We start from the raw sequence: 25,586 nt of genomic DNA, 5'->3' as shown, positions 1-25,586 counted from the left end.
AAATGTATTTATAAAAATCTCTTTATTCATTTTTTTATTGCATCTACTAAAAAGTTTCTGCATTCGTATCTCTTTCAAAATGCTATATATAATCCTGGGAAAGAAGTATGGCTCTCTCTTTTAGTAACAAGTGCCAAGACCATGATAACTTAATATTAACATTCGAGTAGCTTTATACATCGTATTCCTTCGCCGCACTCGGAGGCTAAGAGTATTTAATATAATTTATTTAACGTCCGGTCGACATAACACTAGGAGAAACTGTAATTATAATGATTATCGCGCTAAGAAGGATCTCGGTAGCTTCAACAAGAGGTCTTAATAAAGTTGCCACCAATATTTCATATGTTTTCCTCAACAATTCTCATCAACATAATAAAAATTTGCGAACAATCTCTGAAATTAGTATACTGTTAATTATGCATAATGATATTACCGTGTTTCTTAGTATTTTGTAGCGTTAAATTATTTTGGTACGTGGAAACTTAACAAACACAGCGGATACAAAAATAGTTTAAGTAATATACATATTTATGCATATATACTATATATATATATATATACACACATATACATATATATAATATATATTTCTAGATATAAGACACGTGGAAAACACGAAGTATATGCTCGTACTTCGATTCGTCAATTTTTATGCCATTAATATACCTGCGCATCATTTACATTCATGTAACATTTTCTCTGATAAAAACATCGGTCATTTACACATTATAGCAAATTATGCAAAATAGTTATACATATATATCGCTAGAAATTTGATACAATTGCAGTACCCAATGTTCCATAAGCCGAAGAAAGGAAAGAACCAAGTGTTCAATTTATAATGTGACGAGTCTTTTATATCTCGGATATGTTTAAAAATAATAAATTTGTAAGTTACGGAGTCAACAAATTGACAGAGTCGCGCTTGGTTCTCGGCACCGTGAGAACGCTTGCCGATTTAAAGAGCCGATTTAAATTGCTTGATAAAATTAGTGTTCTTATTTCACGCGTGCGCATTCGCGAGTTATCTCCGCGGTTGCAACAATATCTTCAATACATCATTTACAATTGCTACAATTTGTCGTCATAAGCAATAATTTTAATCATTTCTATTCTTCGATATGTATGAATAATTTCAAGACAAATAATGAAAGTGAGATTTTTTCTGATTTACAAATGTTATGGAACACTGGTTGCACATGGCCCTTTACTTTTTCTTCGTAAATACTCATCTGCGATGTGTTCAAAGTCATTAAATGTACAATCTCTCCATTAGAGTATCTTAGCAAATAAAAGCCACTTTCAAACGTTGTTTTTGTGAAAACCTATATAAATTAACAGCATACTCTTTTCATCAGCTTTTTTCAACTCACGATCGAATATATTCGTAACAATTTTTATTGCGATTGAAGATATTAAATATATGTAATATATACCGCGAGCACATACCAGGTAAATTTAATAATTAAGAAATAATATAAAATACGTGTTCTTTTAGAGGAGCGAGCTTGGAAGAAAAGTATACACTGAGAGAAAAGTATGTGATATTTGGAACTACAATTGAATACTCATTTTTATAGGAATTGTTACTTACATGTTAGCAACAATAATCTTATACGCGTACTGCCAATATCATGTAACCAACCGTACAGTTGGAGTATCTATAAAAATATAATAAAAACATTAATATAAAAAAACATTATCATTAGATAGATTATGATTACTGCAATTATTCTTTTCTCTCAGTATAGTTGTACAATCTAAATTATTCTACATAGAAAAAAAAGCATGAAAATATCGAATTGGAGAAGCTCGCCACGTAATATTGTATAGTTTATTTTGTAGTAAAATTATGGTATAATAACAATCACATATCGAGTCATCTATCAATCATATCAACGAGATATAACACACATGTTAAAATGATGAGACATAAATAATTTAGCGGCATCACCAAGTATTTTGACGCTAGTAGCGTTGAAAAATCATGTAACATTAAAAATATATATATGTATAAATCGACGAGTTATTCCTATAAATATCCTCTAAAATCTGCTGTGACAAATCAATCACTTAGAAACAAATTCACAATTTATTTAACTTTACTTTAGGCACCAATGGTATGCAGACCCTGTCTTTGGTACATACGACCGATTCGATTTTTTTTGTTTATATCTGAACAAAGAAGACGCATTATCACAGTCTTCTGTATCTGAATATAGTTATTTATTTCGTAATGATTTTATATGATAAGTTTACTTTATCTTGCTATTTTCCTTTCTTTTGCACGTTCAATGCAAAGATTTTGTATTATTACATTTTATTTATCAATGTGATACAGTCCTAACGCATGTTCATTAACAGAAACTCAGTCTTCTTCCTTCTTCTCGGGCTTCAAGTCTACCATTGCGTGTAATTCTTCAGGACTGTATCTGTAAAGATCGAGAAGGAAAATAACACAACGGTTCGCACTGTGTGTCTACATTGTGTGTGCATGTGTAAGAATGCAATAGACACATTTAAACGAATTCAGTACCAATCTAAATGGTGGTTAAATGCATTTTTAGTTCTTATTATTTTCTCTTTTTTTTAAATAAAAATTGGCCTTTTTCTAGCTATTAAAAACCACCGCAACGCAGAAGAATAATTTCTTTTTCAGAGTAAATCTAGAATTAGTCGATCAACTAATACACATAAAATTTTGTCCAAATCTGTTAGAAACTTTTAAATTAAGAAGAAGAAAGGAGAAAAAACAAAAAAAAATTTTTTTTAAAGACGTGAGTTAAACCAAAAATATATATTTCTTATAAAGTATACTTTTTAGTAAAACTAGTAAAACAACTCGCGAATGTACAATGCATATGTAAAATGTAATTAAAAAATTCATGCAAATATGGTCCTATACTCACCCTAGTAGATTTTGTAAGTCGCATACGAAGCGATAGACATATCGCTTGCCAGCAGTTTTGTGAATAATATTCTTGTCATAGTAGTAGCGTAAGCCTCGGCTTAGCTTCTCATAATTCATTTTGGGTTTGTTCTTGCGAATGCCCCAGCGGCGCGCCACCTCGTCCGGATCGGTTAATTTGAATTCCCAACCGTCGCCGGTCCACGAGATGAACCCCTGACATGATTTGTCAGTTAGGAGTTCCAGTAAAAATTGCCACAGCTGAATCGGACCTGATCCAGTGAAACATGGTCCGCCACCTGAACAAATATTTTCATATGAAATGTGAAAAGTGTACTTCACGTGATTACGTAGAAATTTCAAACAAAATTCGAAAATATTACCGACTGAGCCGAATCGCGTGAACTTACCTGCATAACCGGCGAGCATGGGGCTCTGCAGTAGGGGCTTTTGGTCCGCATTATTGGCGATAGATGTGGGATGATGAGGGTTGGAGGAGTCGCGCGGTCCGAGTCCCGCGAGAAATGAATGGTGGGGCAGATGGTCTCCAAGTCCGACGCTCCATTGATCACCGCCGACGCCGCCGCCTCCAGCACCGCTCCCGCTTCCGGGAACCGTCTGGAACGACGTTGCATCGTACTGACCGTACCCGCCGCTCTCGCTGTAACTCTCGTGGTAGCGTCCTGTCGAGCAGACGTCATTTCGATATTATTATCAACGAATCATCGTTGGCACCTACTAAAGCTATCAAAATAACTGTGAATACGTTTAATTTATCTTTTCAAAAAGACCGGGACTTCGCTTCTAATTGAGAGGAACGAACCTCGAGTGTAATTCTTGAACGGCGACGGCTGATATTTGGGCTCAAGATGGATCCCGCTGGCGTAAAACTCCGGCGAGCTGTCCAAATTGTATTGATGCGGTGGCTGGTGATCCTGCGGCAGGCTGTGATACTCGGAGGCCTCGTCGTATCCCGAATAATGCGCCGGCGTCATGTAACTTTCCGTGGCGTTCGCGTTGACCCTCAAGTCGCTCTCGTTACTTCCTGTACCGGCGAGATCGCTTCCGCTGCCCAGGCCGCCACCTCCACCTTGGAGATGCTCCGCTATGTGATGATTGCTGTAGTTCGCTGCAAATTTGTTTTTATTATAAATTATTTTTCGCGAAGAAATCACACGTTCGAGAACTTTTTGCTCGACAAGGTTTCGCACGATAGCGATTGAAATTAATATATAGTTCCACGCATCGACGTAAAACAATAATGATCATTTGCGTATTATTTAATATAAAAATAGCTTTGATTAAAAAAATTAAAAAAAAACATCAATCGACATTGCATGAAATTCTGTTAAATAATCTTGTTTGATTTTTATCATTCTTTAAACATCGAAAAACGTAAGAAAATAATTGTATGTCTCGTATACTATTCAAAATATTAATTTTTTAAAAATTTGGATACAAATTGTACGAATAAAATGGGAAATAATATGATAAATAGGCTAAAAAGAAAATGAGAAACTCACATTCCGTTTTGAGCTGATTTAAATTCCGTAGATGGATGTATGCGTTATTTGCATTGTTGTTGTTATTATTGTTGTTATTACTGTTAGGAGTACTAGAGTGAGAGGTTGGTGGTTGGGTGCTATGGCTGTGAGGTGGTGGCGACGTTTCGTCTCTTTGACTTTCGTCTTGGCACACGGGACTGCGAAGATGATTGTAACCACCTGCAAAAAGAAACAATTTTATTCATTAGTGCTCAATTCCACACAACATGTCTTAATATAAATAACAGAAAGTCACAAGACATTGTCCTGATCTTGAATATGTTACAAACTCAGTTCATTTATTTATTAATATTTTAGATAAATTAAAAAAACACATTAATATACATAAGTCTATGCAGAGATAGAAGATAATTATATCAATTAAGAAGATTCAAGTAATAAGCGCTTTGGATTATCTCAATGTTTTCTTTAAGCAAATAATATCACGTATCGCGAAAATCGTCATCGCGTAGGCGTTGCGGTGCTCGGCGGTTAACATTCGGTCATCAAGTCGGACTGATGAATAAGAAAGAAAGGACGATGCTGCACCGTCTCTTCGCGGCCGTTGCAGCGCGCAACGCTCCGCAGGGAGGAACCGCTGACACGTAGGCGGCACGTATCTCGACGATTGGTCTGAACGAACTCCGCCTATCCTCGACTTCCGTTCCGCGATCGCGAGAGAATCCGAGCCGCGGTGAACTTCCATCGCGGAGGCTGAGGTTGCGCGTGCCCGCTTCGGTAAGCGCTTGTCCGAATCGTCACTCGGCGGCGAAGCGGTGCCGCGACCGTTAAATTAATGATTTGTTGCGACGCGCATCAGTCTTGGCACGCATAAAATCTTTGCACCGCGATGACCACTCGAGTTAAGACTCGAACTTCAAGATTCTTTTCTAATCCTTTAATTTTTTGTTTTCTCATTGAAGATGCCATAATTACACAGCCCTCAACATTTTTCTGCGGAATTCATCTTTTGTAAGAAAATTGTTTTTGATTCCTATTAAACAAATGACAGATTTCTCGTTTGATTAATTTGCAAGAGTCGAATACAAATTTTTCACCGTATGAAACACATTATTCTCTCTATAATTGCAATCATAAATATGTAGATACTTAATGAGGCGTGATTCATTCATTTTTCTCGAACTAGGAAAGATAAGAAAAACTTGGTATTAACAATTGTAAAAAAGAAGGTTTCTTGTGATAAGAAAGTCAGTAAAATTATTTTAATCTTATCTCAAGCTTCGCTATCAAACTTCCATTACAACACTAATAGGATTTAATTAAGGAACAACTACCTTATATTCTACTGATCGTTCAGTTTTTAATGCCATTTAACGTTTATTAGAAAACAAGAAATAAAGAGTTTAGAAAATAATAGAATAATCAGAGATAGCAATTAAATTTCATACCGCTCAGTACAATTATACAAAAATAGAAACAGCAGATTTCCTTTCAAATTAAAAACAGATCGGCTTCCAGTCTGAATATAGGCTTAAATATGCTGAAAAAAATCGTTTCTTATAAATAAAGAAGCGAGAGATTCAATTTAATGAAAGCGCGTGAACGAAATAAAATAAGGACGCGAGTGAAATAAACAAACTTAAAAATTTTTTAATTTCTGCCGCAATCCTATGCGCTCGCCGCCGGTGTATTGAACTTGCAACGTAAAGTCGCTTAAATTTATTATACGCAGAGCTGCAATTTAAAGGGGGAAGCCGAGTCATTAACTCGAGGTTTAGCTGGGGTTTGCGGAGGGTCAAAACGAGGAGCAGGTGATATCGAGTGCGTTTTATCTGTTACAACCAGGTGGCTCGTCGGGATCATTACGACTAGGTCGTCCGCTGCGCTCGTTACAGCTCTCCTTCTCATTTACACGGTCTAATCAGCTTAGTCGCACGATTAACGCGTCCTCTGAAGTTGGCTTTTTGTTTAATAATACGTGTAACAGGACGAAATGCGGGCGACTTCGACGAATTATCATAATCCACCGACCTTTACGTCGACAGCGCTTATCGCACATGTGACGCGCCACCACCCCATATTCCCACACTTACGTTTTAATAACGAGCAAAAGGAAAAAAAAAAAAAAAAAAAAAAAAAAACAGGTGGTCCCGCCGCACAAGTGTCGCACCGGTCAAATATCTCTAATTATCGTATAATTCTGTAATTAAACGTAATGGAACTCAGAGCCAGCTATTAACCGCTTTTGAAGAACAGCGTGAATCAAATAAACGGGAATCAACAGCGATCTGTTTTAAGGGAATCCTAAAGTGGCCTGTTTTACCTATTTTTTTCAAATACACTATACTTTTTTTTGGCTGTGTAGAATGAAAAGTCCTTTTCTGTAAGTAAAGTATTGTACATATGCTAATACACTACGGACGGTCGATTTGAAAGGATTTCTCAAGCCACGCAGCCAAAAAAAACGAATTTTACGAAAAGTAGAAGGTAAAACAGATACGTCTCTGTTTTATCTTCTACTTTTCGTAAAATTCGTTTTTTTTTGGCTGCGTGGCTTGAAAAATCCTTTCAAATCGACCGTCCGTAGTGTATTAGCATATGTACTTTACTTACAGAAAAGGACTTTTCATTCTACACAGCCAAAAAAAAGTATAGTGTAATTGAAAGAAATAGGTAAAACAGACCACTTTAGGATCCCCTTAATCTGTCAAATTTTATTAAACTGCTGACATCGTCAAAAGTGTAAGTTGTGTGCATGGCGTGGGGCTATGTGAATTCAATAGAAAGAGAAAAGAGCTAAAGAATGTACAAAAGAATTATTTCAAGCATATCATTATGCGCGTACGGCTTTACATTGCACGTTTCGCTATTAATTGCAGCGATGTTTCTGACGCCATGACATCTAAGGAGTCTTACATATTTGCTGAGAGTTAGAGATTCTTTTATCCACTGGCTTTCGATCGTCGGAGAAAATTTTGCGATTCAGCACCACAAATTCTAAAAATAACAGTGCGATCACGTTACAGAGCTCTGAAGTTGGCAGCTTTGTGACATTTAACCCGGTGTTTGACATCTGTTTTTTTAAACCTGATCTCTTGTGTCAAGGTATACAAAGACCTCGAGTATCTGTGACGATTCTATAATACAGAATGTATTATTTTCCAAACAAACCAAAATAATAAGTAATGCTTCAAAATCGATACCGTTCGCTGAAGAATGCTGACGTTATCAAGTAAAGGAAACATTATATTTAAAATAGATATAGATTTAAAATAGATAACATAGATTTAAAAATCTATGAATATCACAATATCATACGCTTGAGAGGGATTTTCGGTTGAGACCTCAGATTAATCTTATCGTTTGAGGAAAAATCGACCCGGACTGTTATTACATCAGCATTTCTCGCTGCTTAGAAAACGCTTTCTCGTAAAAATAATTACTCCCGCTCGTTTTCCCATGTCCATGTGGCGACCGTGGCATCGTTAATAGGGCTGCAGGGACAGACCCTGCATATTCTAAGTACACCTGCGAGGCTCGCGTGTAGTAGCTGCACCTCGCACCCCGTGTTTCATGGACGATGAGCGTGGGAGTGCAGCTTGAAACCGGCCCTCACGCTGCACACACAGAGACGGGGCTCTCTTTTTATTTCTCTACCAAAGCCAGTCATCGTTTAGGTTTTCAAGCATCTCGCGATCGTCTAAAAATGCGACCTCTTCTCATGCGACTTCTCAGGCTAACGGAAGAAAAGAATACGCGGGGCTAAAAAAAGAAGAAATTCGAAGTTGCATATCGCAAAAAACTCTATCTAAAAAAAAACTTGCAAATGCATACAATCGTGTTGCAATTAACAGTTTCGTAACATCGTGTTTGCTTTCGAACGTTGGTATTGTATTTTTCATAGTCGCCGCTAAATAAGAATAACTGAAAATTATCGACACAATTATTTTTAATTTATTATTGTGTCGCAATGGAAAAATTCTAGCAATGACTAATCCATATGCTCAGTTCTCAAATCTCCACAATTCGAGTGCTCATGAATTTCTCTATAACATTCATATATTCATTTTACTCTCGTATTTTTTTTTTCGTATCTAATCAACCAGCAGACAAAATGTCCCAGCAGTTACAGAATTCTAAAATATTTTTCTTTGATCTAAAACACGTTCTTCTGCGCTCAATCTAACGTCGCAACAAGCTCTCGTCGATTGACGAATCAACGAACGGAAAAAAATGATGGCATACAGAAGCATTTACAAAGTCTCTCGAACGGTAGCGTGAAACGGGGGGAAGGAAAGCCGTCGGCGCGAAGGAGAGGACACGAGGGGACGCGCGCAGTCGGGCTGTGTGCGGTGTGTATCGAGTGAGCAAAAGTAGCAGCAGCCGCGTATCAGCTGTGAAACAGGTGCCGAGAACTGCCAAGAGAACCGCCGGCCGCTTAGGCAGCAATAACGGTGAGCAACGAAGGCGGCAGCGGCGACGACGGCGGCGGCGGCGGCAGCCCCGTGGCACGTGCCAAATCGAATGAAACGCCCGGTCGGCGTGCACAGCTGCTGTCTGCTCGGGCAGGGTAGCCGGAGAAAGAGGGAGAGAGCGCGAGAGGAGGACGGAGGACGGCCGGGCGGCCCCTTGAAAATTAAAACCTGCCTCACGAATGTTCTCGACTCGCCGCGCCGGAAGGTCATTATCTTCAGCCGGAGAGGCTCACGGCTGCAGCCCACATCCGAATCTGGGACTCGTTGTCGTCTCGTTGGAACGAAATTAATAGCGCGCCAACTCCCGGGGTCTTTAAACTCGGGATCGCTCTAATCTTACCTCGGACCGCGATTGATGCGATCAAAACTTTCCCCGTTTCGCTACTCGTCACATTCGCCCGTGATTTCCCAAGAAGCATTCCGATCGCAAAAATCGCGGAGTTTCCGGGAAGTGACTGATTTGGCGCTCGGCGATAAACGGTGATACGGATATTATCGCGCGAATTAATCACCGTTAATTCTGTACACTTTTATGCGCGCCAACGTCGTTGACTATTTCTGGCGGTGCGACGCGCTTCGTGTAAAAGAAAATTATCCTTTTTGACACGCGAAAAAAAGAAGAAATTAATTTCTCAACGCTAGACTCCTAATAGAATTAGAGATTGCGCAAAGAGATTACTCGCCATTCCGATTTGCGCGCCTAATGGCGTATACGAGCGATGGCAAGTTGCGAGCGATGACGCACGCAAAGCTCAACAAAGGCACATTCTGATTGATAATGGCATGCATATCGACTTCGTAATGAATTATATTAAAGTTAGCGAAGAAACCGAGCAAAATGCGTAGAACGCATCGTCGAGAGGGAAGAAAAAAATATTCAACTTGTCTTCTAAACGCTTCAAATTCTCTCACACGTGCAATGAAGAAACTCGTACGTCCCCTTTCTTTTTTTTTTTTTTTTTACAAATGTAACGCCTCCATTAGAACAGTGCCACGAAAAAACGAACGGCACAATCGCGTTTCAAATGAAAGTAGCGACCCTGTGCTCGTCTATCTGCGATCTATCTATCGTGCGCGTAACAATGTAAAGACCAACGAAGACCTTACGCCTTCCTTCTCCGCTCCGAGTCTACGAGTTTTTTACCTGTCGTGGCCGTAAATCTCCTTTTCCTCGAAAACGCGCCATACCAAGGCACAGAAACATCGCCTCTGAGGCAAAAATGCGAGGAGTACGCTGGGGAGACGCGCTGGCGGACGCGTGATGAGCGCGGCTCGTAAAAAAGTCGTCCACGACGACGGCACAACGAAATCGCGCATTGTTCGGTAGACTGGTGACCTGCGAACTCTCCCACACTCTACCTACCCCGTGAGCGTGTGTCTCTGTGTGCGTGGACGCGCGCACCAACGGACGGGAGGCACCTATGCAAAGGCTAGCGCGCGAAAAAAAACCCGATGCGCGTTATAATCGTTTCTAGAGTACTAATTATCTCGAGAAATGATTTAATTAAGCGATTCCTAATTAAAAATTGTGAATTATATAAAAAGAATGATCGAACAGAGCGATGGAAGAACAAACTCGTATGGGAAAAGTGCCGTTCTGGAAAGAAAATTTGTTTAAAGATTTAATGTTATCTCGCAAAAAATCTCCGCATGCGATTCGCTCAAAACGAGACAGAAACTTTTGTTTAATTGCGTTTTTTCTTCAATGCAGAAACTCTGCACAAGCATCCTCCCATCGCCGCAAATAAGAATTGTTCTTCTCGACGTCGATGATTAATGATCTAGAAATCGTGTTATGATGATGATAAATGCTCGACTATGTTTAGTCCCTGCATAATGGAGAGCAATTACGATAATATATTATTTCTGAATACATAAATTAAACAGCTTCTGGATAAACTTGATCAAATCATTTTGTTAATCTTAATATACATTTTTTAAATAAAATTAAACAAGTATATAAAAAACAAGAAGCAGATACGCTTTGAAATAATAATCGTCCAGTAATGGAGTTGCTTTCTAAAAATGTAATATTCTGTAAAGTATAGCAATTTTATTCTAAAATTATTACTTAACTCGATCAGAATTGATTTTTAAGAAATGAAATATCGCACCAAAATAAAAATATTTTAACTCGGTAAGCACATAAAACTGCAACTTAAGATTATATCTCATTGCTGTTCGTCAGGCGGATAGAAATATCAAAATCTACGAATCTAAGAAGCTAATTTTTTTACCAACCGCTGATATCTCCGTTTAAAATGCGCGCAACGCAATATTTTGTTTTCCAAACCCTCTCACGCTGCAATTCGAAATATCCGAAGCGTGTAACCCGAGCTCCCAAGCGTGTGCCGCCGAGACCTTGCCGCGATACGCTTTATTGCTGGCTTAACGAGGGCCACACCTTAACGGGGGAGGACGGGAGACATGTATCGCGAACAAAAGATCCTCACGTTAAAAATAACGATATAGTTACGGGCCATTATGCAGATAGCCGAATGTTATAATTGTGACGTATCAGCCTCTCTCGTAAAACGACGCTCCAATCACGCGATCCGAGCCGGATCGATTGTGCGGAATCGTTTTTTTTTGTCGAGAGACTCGCCGGTATATTAGCTCGCCAAATTGAAATGGGCTTGCGGGCCGGGTTTAAAAAATATAAATTAAGACCACTCCGTTTCAATTCTAGAAATAAAGAGGTAATTAAAGTTTCCCCTGTAAAAATGATAAGTCGAGCAAAAAATATATCTCCGTTGCAGTAATGAATTCTGAAACAGCATTCCAACGGCCGTGAAACGACAACATAATGTTTAATTCATCAGACTGTCATCCGTATAGAATTATAAAAAAATTATTATAATTTAGTCATAAAAAAGTTAAATTATTCTATTTCATATGTATTGCGCATAAATATTTCTGTTTTCAATGATGCAACAGCAAACAGTTATAATTATTTTATGATTATTTATAAACAGATTGCAACTAAAATGTTATATACAGAAAAACTACAAAGTTAAGAAAATGCGTAAAAATTAATTGTAGTTTGCAAAACCTTCGAGCTATTGAAGCTCGCGAATAAAAATGATTCGATACATTTTGTCGCTGAAAAAGTTCTAAAAATTTTCCAGTACTCTTTACCGCGTCATTTGCGTGCTAAATATGACACTTGACCTCTTATACGCGGCATTATAGATACATTCGACATTAGCAAAATGAATGCTGCATAAATAATAGAAACTGTTGAAGCACGGTCGGATTATTATTTAAATGTGGTGCTATAATTTCTATATAAGATGCTGATGCATTTTAATCAAATAATTGCATTTTATTTGAATATAAAGCGCCTTAGAAGTTAAATAATTATCAAAAGTATGCGTTGCATAAAATATGATATAAATATAATTAAAAATTAATAATCATAGAAAGGAAAAAGAGAAAAGTATGCGTATGCAAATGTATTATTTTTCGCTTTGCGATTTAAATAGTTTAAATAGAATCCTTTTTATAGAATCAAAATTTGAATATAGAATCAATTTTTCGGCGCGCAACTTGAAAATGGAAATTTCCAATTGAGAATTTAGCGCGTCAATTAAATATGCTGTCGAAATCAACCAAATCTGCAAGCTCTCGCTCCTCTCGCGATATTTTATTACACACATATACAAGATGAAATAATGGCAAGAAAAATCGGCAGATCGGATACATCGCCATGTTGGATTTTTCGAAACGGATTTGTGCAAATTCATTTTGTGATTCTTCAGCCGAACACGTGTCGGGTCGGAATCGGAAAGCCGCCGAACGAGGTACCTGGCGTGTGGGTGGTCGCGTTCAAGGAGATCGGCGGCACCGCGCTGCCGTTGCTGCGGACGATCGCGTGCTGATGCGAATGCTGATGATGCGGATGATGGCCGGTGAGAGGCTCCGCCTCCTGGTACGCAGGATAATCGGCGTAGAACGGTTCGTTGCCCGTCATCAGCGTATCCAGCATCTGGAGCACCATTTCCGAAGACGCGACGGCGCTGGAGCTGCTGCTGCTGCTGCCGTTACTGCCGGCCGTCAACGTGCCGATATCGCTGCCGCTCGCGTACGCGTCGACTATTATGCCCGGCGCCTGCCCCGAAGGCCGCGACGTCCCGACGCTCACGACGCCCGCCGTGACGTCGCCTTCGATTGTCCCGCGCGACGACGACGTTGGTCACTTCTCGGCGATGACGACGGCGAGCTGAGCATCCGTGCGAGCGACGATCTGGTCCACGGTTTCGCGGCTCGTTGCTGTCGGCTGCACGCTACGCGTGTTCGCACGTTGCGCCCATGACGCGAGCAGACGCTGCAGTCACGATGAGTCGAGGACGACTATCGACGGTTGCTCCGTGTGCATCCGTTTGCCGAGCCGCTTCCAGTTTCTATGACAACACTCCGCTTGTGGGCGAAGTAGAATTTCCGGAAATAATGCCGATCGTACGAAAACTACCTGAGAATATATAAGTAATCGTTCTTCGAACGAAAAAGGGGAAAATTCAGGTAAAGAGTCTTTTGAGAGCGGAAAGGTTTGCGTCTGAGGACAGCAACTTGCAACAGGTGTCCCTTGGTTGTCTATCTCTTTTTTTTTCCCTGGTTGACTCAGTCGCACGCGTAAATGTATCAAGTGGCCCGTCGCCGTTGTCTACTAATGCTCCGTTTCATAATCGGAGTTGAATTGATTTTTTTTCGATCGCAGCTCGAATCTTCGATCGAAAAATCTTCAATCAGTTGTTCAATGTATTCCGTAGTCGGAGAACTTAGCACTTTCAAGATAGTTTCTTAATTATTCAACACTCATTTTCATAGTCGCGATTAATTTCTCTCGGGCGGCTTCTAAATTATTCACCCTGTGCGGTTCGACGATCAGAATAAAATTTCAGTTTTCAGATATTCCTCACTGATCACTCACTGCGTTCAGTTTCTCAATTAGAACCGAATTGAAGTTTTCACGTGAACCCCGATCACTCGCTGCCTCTGCAAGGTTTAATTAAATCGAGTTTCTCGCGGATATTCCTCAACTGAGCACTTCGAGTCCACAATAAATCCAAACGATTGAAGGACAAATACACTCACTAAGTTCAGTTTCACTCGAGCGAAGTTCTCATATCTTTCGGAGTCACTCGACGCGCTCCGCGATCGAATTCAATTTTTCTCCCGAGCACTCTTTATTTACTGCGCTTCGCGCAATACAACTCGCGACATGATCGTCACAAGAATCGCACACTCTCCATAGTCGCCAATTTCACTGCGCTGCACGATTCTTCTTTCACTCGGGAATGCACGACGGTGGAAACAAAGTCGAAGTAGACGCGTCGGCAGCGGATTACTCTCGCGTGCACTCTCCTCACACTCTCCTCCACTTGACGCGAGCGCGCGTGTCACTGTGACGAAGCGCCGCGCCGTTTCCGCTCTACGGGTCCGCTGCCCCGTCCCTTTCAACCTCCATCGCATTTTCCTCCCCCTCTGCCCGCCCGGCCCGGCCGCGGCTCGGCGGCTTGCGCGATTCTCCCAGTGCCGCATTGGTGCCGCGCGATGGAAGTGGAAGGTAGGAGTTCACGAGTCCGCCAAGTGGGGCTGCGACTCGAGTGGAGGGGGCGCGAGATAGGTATAACCCGGCTTGCCCGCTAGTTTTCGGGCGAAGAGAGCGGGGAGAGCGACGGCGGAGAGAGGAAGGGAGATGACAAAACGCCCCCTCGAAGCTTCAACCACCTGCTGCCACCGTTGTTATCGTCATTATCGTCGCGTCCACGTTATTCCGTCGTATGCGTAAATTTCTACGTCCACTCGACACCTTCCCTAGATTACACTACACCGAAATTCGGACCCGCAAATACAGCTGTTCTCCGGCGGAAGATGGAATTAAATCGAGCGCCGCTTCATTTAATCCGTAAAAACTTGTAGTCGCGCCAATAACAAATAATATCTAATTTTATGTGTAATATCTCATGTGTTTTAAATCACGCGGGCATCATGGCGCGCTTATGTCCTACAGAGGTTGTTTTCCAGCAAAGTTTCCACACAAGTTGACACAAATCGACACAAGTATCACTCTATCTTTGTTCGATATTCAACAGAGAGAATAATACTTTTGGGTCGCTTGTGTCTCTTGGTGGAAAACTACCAGAATGTTGGTGGAAAAACTACCAGAAATGTTGATTTCCTAACCTAGGAAAGATAAACGGTGGAATGAAATCTGAGTGGTTGACTGGTCAGAAAATATTCAGGCAAGCGAAAGCCCAGTTTCAGTTTCTGGCTGCTACTCGCATCCTTTTATTCTTCCTGATTCTTTTCGTTGGAAAGAAATTCCAATATGTCTTATATGTACATTATGATTCTCTATATATGAGAACTATATATTTAAATTTTCGTACACTTTAATCTGAGATCGATGTACAATCTAACTGTCTCATGTAGACTAATTTATTAATTTCTTTAAGAAAAATTAAAACTTTAGCACTAACATCCTGCGACGGCTCTTTTAATGCTCTTCTATTATATTACTTGAATATCTAATTTCTTATCTCAGATCTTTATGCGAAGAATTTTTTTCACCATAAACTTGCTTCGAACTTTGACAGATCGGAATTGTCATATCAGGAATTTTGCCGTTAATATCTCTGATCGATTATTATTTATGAATTGTTCTCATTCATTATCTCGATACATTTCATTATTGCGCGGACGTTTATTATTTTGCCTTTTTACAATACAAACGAAACGATAACAATAATTATTTTATCACACAACCCAAATATTTAACGACTTGTTTATTGTAATTTAATTCGGACAATGTGTGGGCGATATCAAATGTCGCGTAAAAAGAGACGTTCGCAGAAAGCGTTAGTGATAAGACATTAAAATAAAGCCGAGTCCCAAATACCTTGCAGATTACTACGTTGACGTCGTTAATTGAGAAAACACAGCGAATAGTACGAGTTTAATAATTAGTCAATTAGGTGTGGTGTAATTTATAGCAACGGATGAAGCGTGATGCATTTCATCCACGCCGAAGGTTGACGTGAACGTAATTACTACAACATACTTTAATTAATGTGCCGCTGTCAAAGGTATAATGTCAACGTCATTATTACATTCCTTTCTCCGTTTTTTTTTTTTATTTTTTAAAGCGAAATGGCACAAACTAATCCAAAATTCCAAAGACTGAAAATTCCTCATTCTTATTTCTTTTATAATATCATCGATATTCTATCAATTGCTAAATTATCAAATACTCTAAATTGTAATTTTTTACGGTACAATAGAAAAATCTGGGCATGAAGTAATACTTTGACGTTGAAAAGAAGATGAACGCATTCGCATAATTAAAGTTTAATTGTATTATATTAAGTTGTGAAAATATGACGTTCCTTTTTCACGAATACATTAGCATGTTTAACTTCGCTAACGATTATCTGTAGCACAAAAAGTGCTTTTCACTTCGGCATCCATTATGCATACTCCGCCTTCGGATGATTAGAGATCGTCTCCGTGCGACGATAGTAACGCACGCTCGACGCAAGTCGAGAAGGACCTATTTTTGAGAGGGGCTGTGAAGGGTGGAGGAGGCGCGCAGCAGACCGGATGTTGAGAGGCGAGGCAACGGGGGTCTCTCTGTTCGGCGGTGAGCTCGCACGTGATGCAGAGGGGACCGGAAGCGCTCACTCCCCTACGCCTCGTGCTCGTATAGCCCGGCGGCAATAGTAATGGGACTTACGAGAGCCGCACAATAAGAACGCGCGCGCGCTTTTACCGTTCGCGCTTCAGGCCTATCCGACAGCGTGTCTGCTGTCTCTATTTTCTATTCGAGAGCTAGGATCTAATTGATCGTCGTTTATACCGCAATCGCTCCTACGTGCGGCTCTGCCTTCTCCGTCGCTGCTTTGGAAAAAAAAAAAAATTTCTTTTTAGAAAATAAGATAATTTTTTAACCTAATTTATACAGCGAAAAGTGTTGAAACTGTAAAGTGAATTTTAAGAACGATTCGTTTACGTCTAGGGATATTTTTATCACACTCAAAAAAATGATCTTGCAATAATAGCTAAAATTTTCTAGATGTAAAAAATTAACTAAAACAGATAAATAATTAGCAACTGTTGTGATATTGCATATGTAATTACTTAATCAGTTTAGATGACAGAAACAAAATATATATCTGTATTGTTTGTGAACTTTAAAAAGAAAGTTTCTCTAAAGCGCCTATCTATATAAGATCAATCACGTGTTAGATCATGCAATGAATAACATTTAGCAATGGTACCTAAATTTTTCAGAAGCTATTGCTAGAACATTACTGCTATAAATTCTATATGTGACAAACAATGCTTTCACAGATACGAAAAATAGTGATACATTCTTGTTGCGATATCTAGAAATCTAACTACATCAGCGAAATATTTTTTTGAGTGCATGATACAAAATTGTTCGTAATTTTGAAAATGTCAATCGCACGTGTGACATTCGACGTGTGATGTAAAAATAATTTTCTATTTCATACCGAATTGTAGAAACGTGTTCCCTTTTCTGAGCGCATTTACGTTTCTTACGAAATCGAACAAAACCGCTGCGAGAGGAATCGATGTTATAACGTACGCTCGGCCGGACTAGTCACACAGGACGATCTGGTTTTCTCTTCCACATCTGTGCGATTCTTCCACTCAATCGAGACACACTCCCGAAGTGAGCAACAATGCCGCGGCGAAGCGGTTCTAAGGAGGGTGCATTTACGAGTGCATTAAGGGAGGAGTACTCGAGGACATTATAAAACTATCTTGCCGTCCCGCAGCAGTATTGGGGTAGGTCCCCCTCTCTTTCCATTCGCTGCCAGCCCTGCCCAGCGACTTCCGGTTGTAACGTGAGCTCCGAATATCGCTCCTGCTTTTTTCACTCCCATTCTTTCTCCTCCTCCTGCTTTTACCGCTCGCTCCTTGTTTACCTCTCTTTCACGGTCCTTCTTGCGCTCGCAAATAATTATGGCAAGCGTATTAATATGGCCGGATATGTGTTCCGATCACCGATGTAAAAGTTTAATTAATAATAATTCCGAATGAGCGCGCCAAGCATCATTAATGCGATTAATAATTCATGTATACGGAAAGAGAAGCTGCTATCGCAATCTTAATTCTAAAGATTTCACGTTGTGTCTTGCACAAATATTTCAGCCCGATAAGATAATAAGTGAATTATTGCGCGGGATAGGAAAGAGAAGTAATTAAACAATTTATTTTCATCGATACGCGCTGATCGCACGTTCGAAATCAACGATAACCGCTTTGCCGCCGATACGTTTGCAGGATAATTATTTCCGATGCGACTTACGCGTAATGATATATTAAGATGCTTGAAACTCCGCGCGTTGAAACACTTATACCATTTGTGGAAGGAGCACACTTTTCTATTTCCGGCCATTCGTATATTTACCTTACGCCGTTCATCATGGCATATGCGTACGAAAACCTTGACGATAACCACGACGATGACGAGCACGGCACAACGAGGAGGAGGACGATACGCACGAACAGGAAAGAAAGGACGAAAAAAAAACACACACACACGCGTGCGTGTACACACACGCACGCGCGCACACACGTTCGCACGCCACACGGTCGTGTCACGAGTTCTGAATGAGCAAGAGGCTTTGTAGACCCTCGAGGCGGTGTACGAACTATGAATGAACGAGTGAATGAATACAACCTGTGCCAACTATCCCCCCCCTTTCTTCCCCGCGTCCCTCCGGCGCGCCCCTTTCGTCCTTTTTTCTGTTCGCTTCATCCCTACGCGAGCTTCTAGCCCTAGTCGTCCCTTTATCCGCGGCGGCACAATATGTGATCGACATTCATCGACATAACGCGCAGAGTCGCGTAACATCGTGCACCGTTAATCTTTTCTCGCTCCGCGCTTTCGCGCTATTGCGATTCTACTGCGGTTTTATTGCCGCGTAAATATTAAACTACACAGCACTCTGAAAAATCGGCTATGTATTTTGCGCCAAGCGATAACAATTGACGAGGCGTAAGCTAACAAGAGCGAGCAAGGGTTTTCGTTTCTCGTCCCTTTTTTCTTAAATTAAATCTTTTGTATGCGGAGAAAATGTCAAAGTCATCTATCGAATTGACGATGAAAGAGACGTCACGGGCGAGAGAGAGAGAGAGAAGGAGGGAGACGAGAGCGATCAGAATGCCGCATATTCCTCGTCGTTAGTTATAACGCGAGGGTTGCTTAACAAATAATCATTGTATTCGCCGGCGCCGATTGACCAACCTTTTCCTTTCCCATACGCGCTGTCAATGGACGTCACGAATCGCTCTCCTTTTTTGGCCGCGTGTGGTCAGCAAACCGCACCGGGGCGTCGCTTTTGCGCGCGGGGATTCGAACCCCGTCTCTCGGTCTCTCGCCGCCCGTCTCGGCTCTACAGCGCTGCTATCGCTTAATTTATGCATAATATGCACGCGCACATAGGCGCTTGCGCGACGCATGTTTGTGGATCCGTGCACGTGCGCGTCATACGTGACGCGAAGCAATGAATACGCGCGACAAGCTCCGCGCTTGTCTTCATGGACAGCACGCGCTGCTATCGGATATCTTCGAAATTATGCCGAAGAGAATTGAAAAAAAATCTTATTATCTGTACTTCGATGTTTGCGATTGAAGAATCACGACCGAATTTTGTGATAGCGTTATTAAATTTGAAATATTAATCTAGCTGTTATCGTAAAATTTAAATTACTGTCGCGAAAGAAAAGTATAAACTTTTCAATAATTTATATAATTATTTATACAAAATATAAAAATATTTTCAAATAATTTTATTTATGAATTCAAAATTAAAGTTTTGATTAATGCGAACTTGATGCAAAGTCATCGAAATAATAAACGAGGCTAAATATAATAATATCGTTAAAGAACTTCAGAGAGCTCATCTGTTTCTTTAATAATAAAATTGAAGAATTCGATGCTAAATAAGAGCGCGATACATCGGTTCCGACACGAGGAGATCGAAAGCGAGGAGTATAAGCGAGAGTCGAACCAGAGACCTCGAAGAGCTGTGATACATAACGTAACAGTGCTTTAGCAAGCAGAAATAATGAGTCTATTATACGGACGTCCGTCTGTGTTAGTCGCTTTGTAACGACGCGTCCGTAAAACGTGTACATAGCAGCCAAGTCTTCGGAGAACTTCGGAACATTTCACGAACGAACATTAGTCAGCGATTGTCGAACTTTTTAGTCTAAAAAATTCCGCCTTCGACATTTCACACGACACTTTGTTACAATTATTTTTCCCCCTTCAGATATTTTAATTTTCGTCTGCCATAAAATCCATTTTACACATTTATGTTACGAAAAGCGTTAACAATTTATTTTTGCAGCAACTATTTTGACAGAAATTTCACCAAGATGCGCAGTTGACGAACGAGTATAAAAAATTACTCCGCACAAAATCTGGCAACTTAACAGTCGTTCAAAGAATTTTCGTGAGAACCTGCCGGGGCTAATTAATTCTAATACCGTACTGATTTCATTCCATTTTCCACGTAGAGACGAGAACGATTGAAATCGGAGGGGATACGCGAGCGCATTCATTAGCGCGCGTACACATGTACGCACCTGTGTGCACATGCGCGTGCATACGCTGTGTGAGTGGACACAGCCGGCGTTGGTGCGGGCGAATCGTCTCTATTGTCCGCGGCGGAGCGTGTAGAGGGCCCGACTTTCCCTCGTTCACCCACGGTCACTGCTGCAGTGACGTAAGGCCCCTCGCTAAGGTAATTGTTACCTATGCGACTATGTACGAAGACTCGCTTCATAATGCTCTCCGCCGCTCTCCGCGCCGCGCCATTCTATTCTACTCCATTCCGTCCGTACGTTCGTATTGCGCGTGCCTCCAGTCTGACATCAACGCACCCGATTGCACGGCGTATGCGTGCACATATAGTGCACGGATTACGGAACGACGTCGCCCGGATTATCTCCCATTGATAAAAGAACGCGCATAGCATGCCCGCGCGAGCAAAATTGCAAGTTTCAACCGCCGCAGTTGCAAATCGACTCTCTAATGCCTCAACTTTTTTGCTCGTTGGTCAATTGCTTGCGAAATCAGAAGTGCTTCGTTAACAATTCAAAATTGCCAACGTGTGTCTCATTTTTCTCGTCGGGAGGATTTTAAGTCTCTGAAGGAATAAAACAAAATTAAAATACGGATTATGTAAAAGATGTGTTTTAGAATTTCTTCATGTTTTTTTTGCAACTTGAATTATTTTAAATTGCAAAATTTTTTTCATCAAGATCGCGATATCATTATTAAAATAGATTTTCCGACGATAAAGCTGTTAGCCTTATTAATAATGGATGGAAGGAATTAAAATACAAAAAGAATGATTTCGATCTTTTTTCCACAGTAATACGTTAATAGATTGTGCAAAAGCGCACTTGGGGAGAGTTGATTCGTCATGTCGGCGATTTTACGATAGATAAACACTGGCGAAAGTAACTCGGTCAAAGCCAGATAAATGATCAAACATTAATGATTGCAGAAAAATTGGGTCAGTGATACGCCAAGTCATATGCGCGCTTGTGCAAAAATTCTCGACGTCACGAAAGACGCAACAGGGAAATTTTCTACGTCGATTGCGCCAGCGTTGGCGTTGATATTTTCACTCGGTAGCCCGCTCATCCCGTCGTAAAGAAATTAAAACTCCGTTTCGTGACCGGCGAACAATACGATTCTTAGTTCGAGCATATATTAGTGAAATTAACCGTTTGCATAATGCGCTGTGTAATAACGAGATTATTGCGCAACGAGCGTTTTGCCGGCGCTTTATCGAGTCGAAGCTCGAGGAGACGCACTTTGCAAAACTTAACACGCTATCTCCGCGTGATCTTTCCTCATTTCGTGAATCGCAATAGAGAAGTCGTGTGTGCGATTCAAGAGATTGTACAAAACTTCTCAATGAATAGAATAGCGCCGGCGAGGGAATTATTCCACGGGCTATTCCGCAAATATAGAAAAAAAAAAATGAGCTTGAATGCGTTGCGGATAGCTTACATCATCGCAGATGTTATCTTGAAACTATCATACACGATTGTGGGACGGCCGGTTCGTTCGCTATTCAGACTCATTATGCGTCATTCTCCGCGATTTCAAGAGAGTTTTCAGGTTCAACAATATTTCCGCAATTTATTCCGCACGTCTAAGCGAGCGAAGGAAAAGTGCGGAATATGTCGCGTTCGAACGGCAAGCCGAAGTTTTTCCCCGACTGCGAAATCGGCTCACCTTCTCGCTCGTCGCGCGCGCCGTAACGAGCTGTGCCGCAATCCGCGCGCCCTGAGAGAGGCCAGACATTTGACAATTCGATTTCTAGATCGACGCGTATGCGTGCCGGTGAAATCGCGCGACTTGTCGCTGACGCGGCACCCGCGGCGCACGATGACGAAGAAACGTTAAATGAGAAACGAACGGTGACGATAATGAGGGGTTTGCGTTTGCAACACGTGCAAACGCGCCAACCTGAGAGATGCTATCAGCCACCCTGACGTAACAATGAGAAACTCCTCCACGCTTTCGTTTGCACTTGCAATCGGGGAAATAAATAAAGCCGGCTCGTCGCGTAATTTAGCAGTTCCCTGCATATGCGCGCCGGGCGGCTATCGGTATCGAGAGGGAAAGAGCCGCGGGGTGGGAAGCAAGGCTCGCTGCAATTGTCTGCCGCTCTCGTTGACGATAAAATGGCATTTTTTTACGCACTTATTTTACGAACCAACCTCTTTTCGCTCTTGCTCAATTTTTTAAATCAATTTTCTACATAATTATTGCGCAATATAAATCTTTCATCTCGTATTTTTCAGAGAATAATAATAATTTCGATATTTTTCAATGCAGGAAAATATTGTCCACTCGTGATGCTAAAGATTTTGACAAATTAGATTCAAAAGCCTGAAAAATCATCGTTCGACGCGGAAAAAGAAATGTTGTCAATTGCCTGCGGGATTCCCGCGCCCGAGAACGGAGGAAGGCGACGGAATTAGTAAAAGTGGACTTACCATCGTTATGATACTGTCTCGATGGCAGGGACACCGCGCCCGAAGAGGGTTGTATCGGGGGTTGTTGTTGCGTACCGCTCTGAGGAGGACCGGAGGAGTTGGAGGTTGTAGAGCTGGCGGGCGTCGACGGGTTTTTATGCTCTGGCGTTGCCACCTGATGGCCGCCTCCGCCGCCACCGCCGCCGCCGCCGCCGCCACCGCCACCACTCTGGTATCCCAAAAAATCACCTAAATCTGGCACGCATACGCTTTCATACAAGTTCGCCGGCACGTTCTCCAGAGAGGCCTTCGCTGCGTCGACATCTGAATGTAAAACGGAGATAAATCCTCAACCGAGTTGCACTTCTGTGTGCCTGCGAGTGTATAATTAAGCCTGCCGAAACCCCGTTTCTACCTGTCGCCGAATTATCTCTTTCATCCCGCCTGAAAATTGCCGATGTCGCCGAAAAAATCCCAAGCAAGTCGTTAATAATAAAGTTTCTTAATTCACTGCGTTCAACTTGTGCGCAAAGGTCTAGTAAATTTTTGCATTTATGATTATTCCTTCGATTGCGATTTTTATAATATTCTTTGCAGTAGCTGGCGATTTAAATCGTTCGATCAAAAGAAATCAAATTAATAATATTCTCTGAATAATATTTTTTTTTACAATTTTTATATATATATTTTTTTTTTTTTTTTTTAGAGTCTTGATCGCATTCGCCTCGATGTTATTAACTAAGTAACAACATTGTTGATGACGTACAGAAAAATGCTAACGTGTTCATTGTCCGTGCAGCGCACACGTGACTCACGAACAATGAACGTGTTAATCGTAATAATTAAGTCTTATCTTCGCATGATAACTCGTATCGTAGCGTACCGCGTGTGCTCTGATAGTTTTTTAGTGCGTGTTGATTATACCAGGAATAAAATGTTGCATTGTTGCTCGGAAGTTATTCCGCATCGCCGTGATCGTCGTGCGCATCGCGAGCGCAATCGTGATTAACGATCTGGAGTAACGCTATCATCATCGCGACAGCATTGCGAAGGAGACGTTTGCTGTGATTCATCGTTTCTGCGTTTCTAGAAATTCTTGTGAAACGATCGGAGACTAGAAATACAAAACGCAACGTCACATCACAAGAGTGCTTCGAGCGCCCTCGCACTTTGTTACACTTCTTCGCTTTTAATATGCAAATAATCTTTATTGTGCTCCCTCGAGGCGACTGTTACGCTCGCACATTGTCGAGTATTAATTCGTGAAAACTTATTTATATAAAAAAAAAAAACATATAAAACAGAAAAGGAAACAGTTAAAAATTCGACTCGTGTGAATTTCTCTTCTTATCAACACTCAAAAAAAATGATCTTGCAATAATAGCTAAAATTTTCTAGGTGTAAAAAATTAACTAAAACAGATAAATGATTAGCAACTGTTGTGATATTGCATATGTAATTACTTAATCAGTTTAGATGACAGAAACAGAATATATATCTGTATTGTTTGTGAACTTTAAAAAGAAAGTTTCTCTAAAGCGCCTATCTATATAAGATCAATCACGTGTTAGATCATGCAATGAATAACATTTAGCAATAGTACCTAAATTTTTCAGAAGCTATTGCTAGAACATTACTGCTATAAATTCTATATGTGACAAACAATGTTTTCACAGATACGAAAAATAGCGATACATTCTTGTTGCGATATCTAGAAATCTAACTACATCAGCGAAATATTTTTTTGAGTGAGACGAAGAAATTTGCCGACTAATTCCGACGACGCGCGCAAAAGAAGCGAATTGTCCGTTTCGATAACGAAACGCATCGCATTAATGAATTTCACCGTGAATCCGATCGGTATCGCCGCGACAGGAAGATACAACTTTTTAGTTTCTACTTTTTTACAACGCAAGAGCGTTTCCTAACATCCGTTCTCATTCGCGGAATCAAAGCGATTACCCACGTCGTGTCGCGACTGCAAACGCGCGCGCGCGCGTGCACGGGCGCACGCTAGGCTTCAGTTAAATTACCGTCGCCTCGGTCAGAGGGATCGCGCAGTTGCGACCGACTGCATCGTCCACAATCGTAGCACAATAATAAATTGCACAGTTGGAATGTGGAAAGCACAACGACGAGGACGCCTCCGTTTAACCCTCCCCCCCCCCTTCCGTCGCTCCTGTCGTCCGTAAAATTACGGATGTATCTTTCCTTCATTTTTTTTTCAATACAAATAACAAGCTCTGCAGAATAAAACGCATAATTGCTGGCGAAAAAATTTTCGAGAAAATTAATTTCGTAATTTCTAATCATTTTTTGACAAATCCTTATTTATATTTCTACTCACTCGCAATTTACGTTCCGCTAAACAATGTAAATTAATTTGTTATCGAGATGATGATTGTTACTAAAAATGGCCGAGCTTGAGAACTCCACTTCGCTTGTCCTTGTGCTCCCTTTCGGAGATTACGTATTCGAGACGAATCTCTCGGGCTTCTCGTGGAGAGTTGCCGTTAGTGGTCTCGTCCTTAGATCGCACTAGTCGATTAAGCCGAGAGATTTTCAGTGGCGATGTTCAGGCGACACGAATAATCGATAAGGAACTACGGGATTTTACTAAACGAGAGTTAAATCACGAGCGAACCTCCGCTTCCTGCC

At 41.0% G+C, this 25,586-nt stretch overlaps 1 protein-coding gene across 6 annotated transcripts in view; it reads right to left on the bottom strand.

The window, feature by feature from the left end:
- Positions 1 to 3: 3 nt before the first annotated feature.
- pnt (pointed) overlaps positions 4 to 25,586 on the bottom strand; it is a 104,477-nt gene continuing 78,894 nt past the window's right edge. For 5 of the 6 annotated variants that reach the window (XM_067351114.1, XM_067351113.1, XM_012362384.2 and 2 more), the window contains 6 exons: positions 22,950 to 23,252; positions 4,435 to 4,635; positions 3,735 to 4,040; positions 3,322 to 3,594; positions 2,913 to 3,210; positions 4 to 2,435 (listed from right to left, as the gene is read on the bottom strand). In XM_067351114.1, coding sequence (XP_067207215.1) covers positions 2,372 to 2,435; positions 2,913 to 3,210; positions 3,322 to 3,594; positions 3,735 to 4,040; positions 4,435 to 4,635; positions 22,950 to 23,252 — 1,445 coding nt within the window. In that variant the 3' untranslated portion in view covers positions 4 to 2,371. The remainder of the gene's footprint in view (positions 2,436 to 2,912; positions 3,211 to 3,321; positions 3,595 to 3,734; positions 4,041 to 4,434; positions 4,636 to 22,949; positions 23,253 to 25,586) is intronic. The other variant, XM_067351116.1, reaches the window with a different exon arrangement.

Source organism: Linepithema humile, chromosome 3 (assembly GCF_040581485.1).
Source record: "Linepithema humile isolate Giens D197 chromosome 3, Lhum_UNIL_v1.0, whole genome shotgun sequence".
Taxonomy (NCBI): domain Eukaryota; kingdom Metazoa; phylum Arthropoda; class Insecta; order Hymenoptera; family Formicidae; genus Linepithema; species Linepithema humile.
The sequence above is the reverse complement of the archived record's forward strand: the minus strand, read 5'-3'. Positions and strand labels throughout refer to the sequence as shown.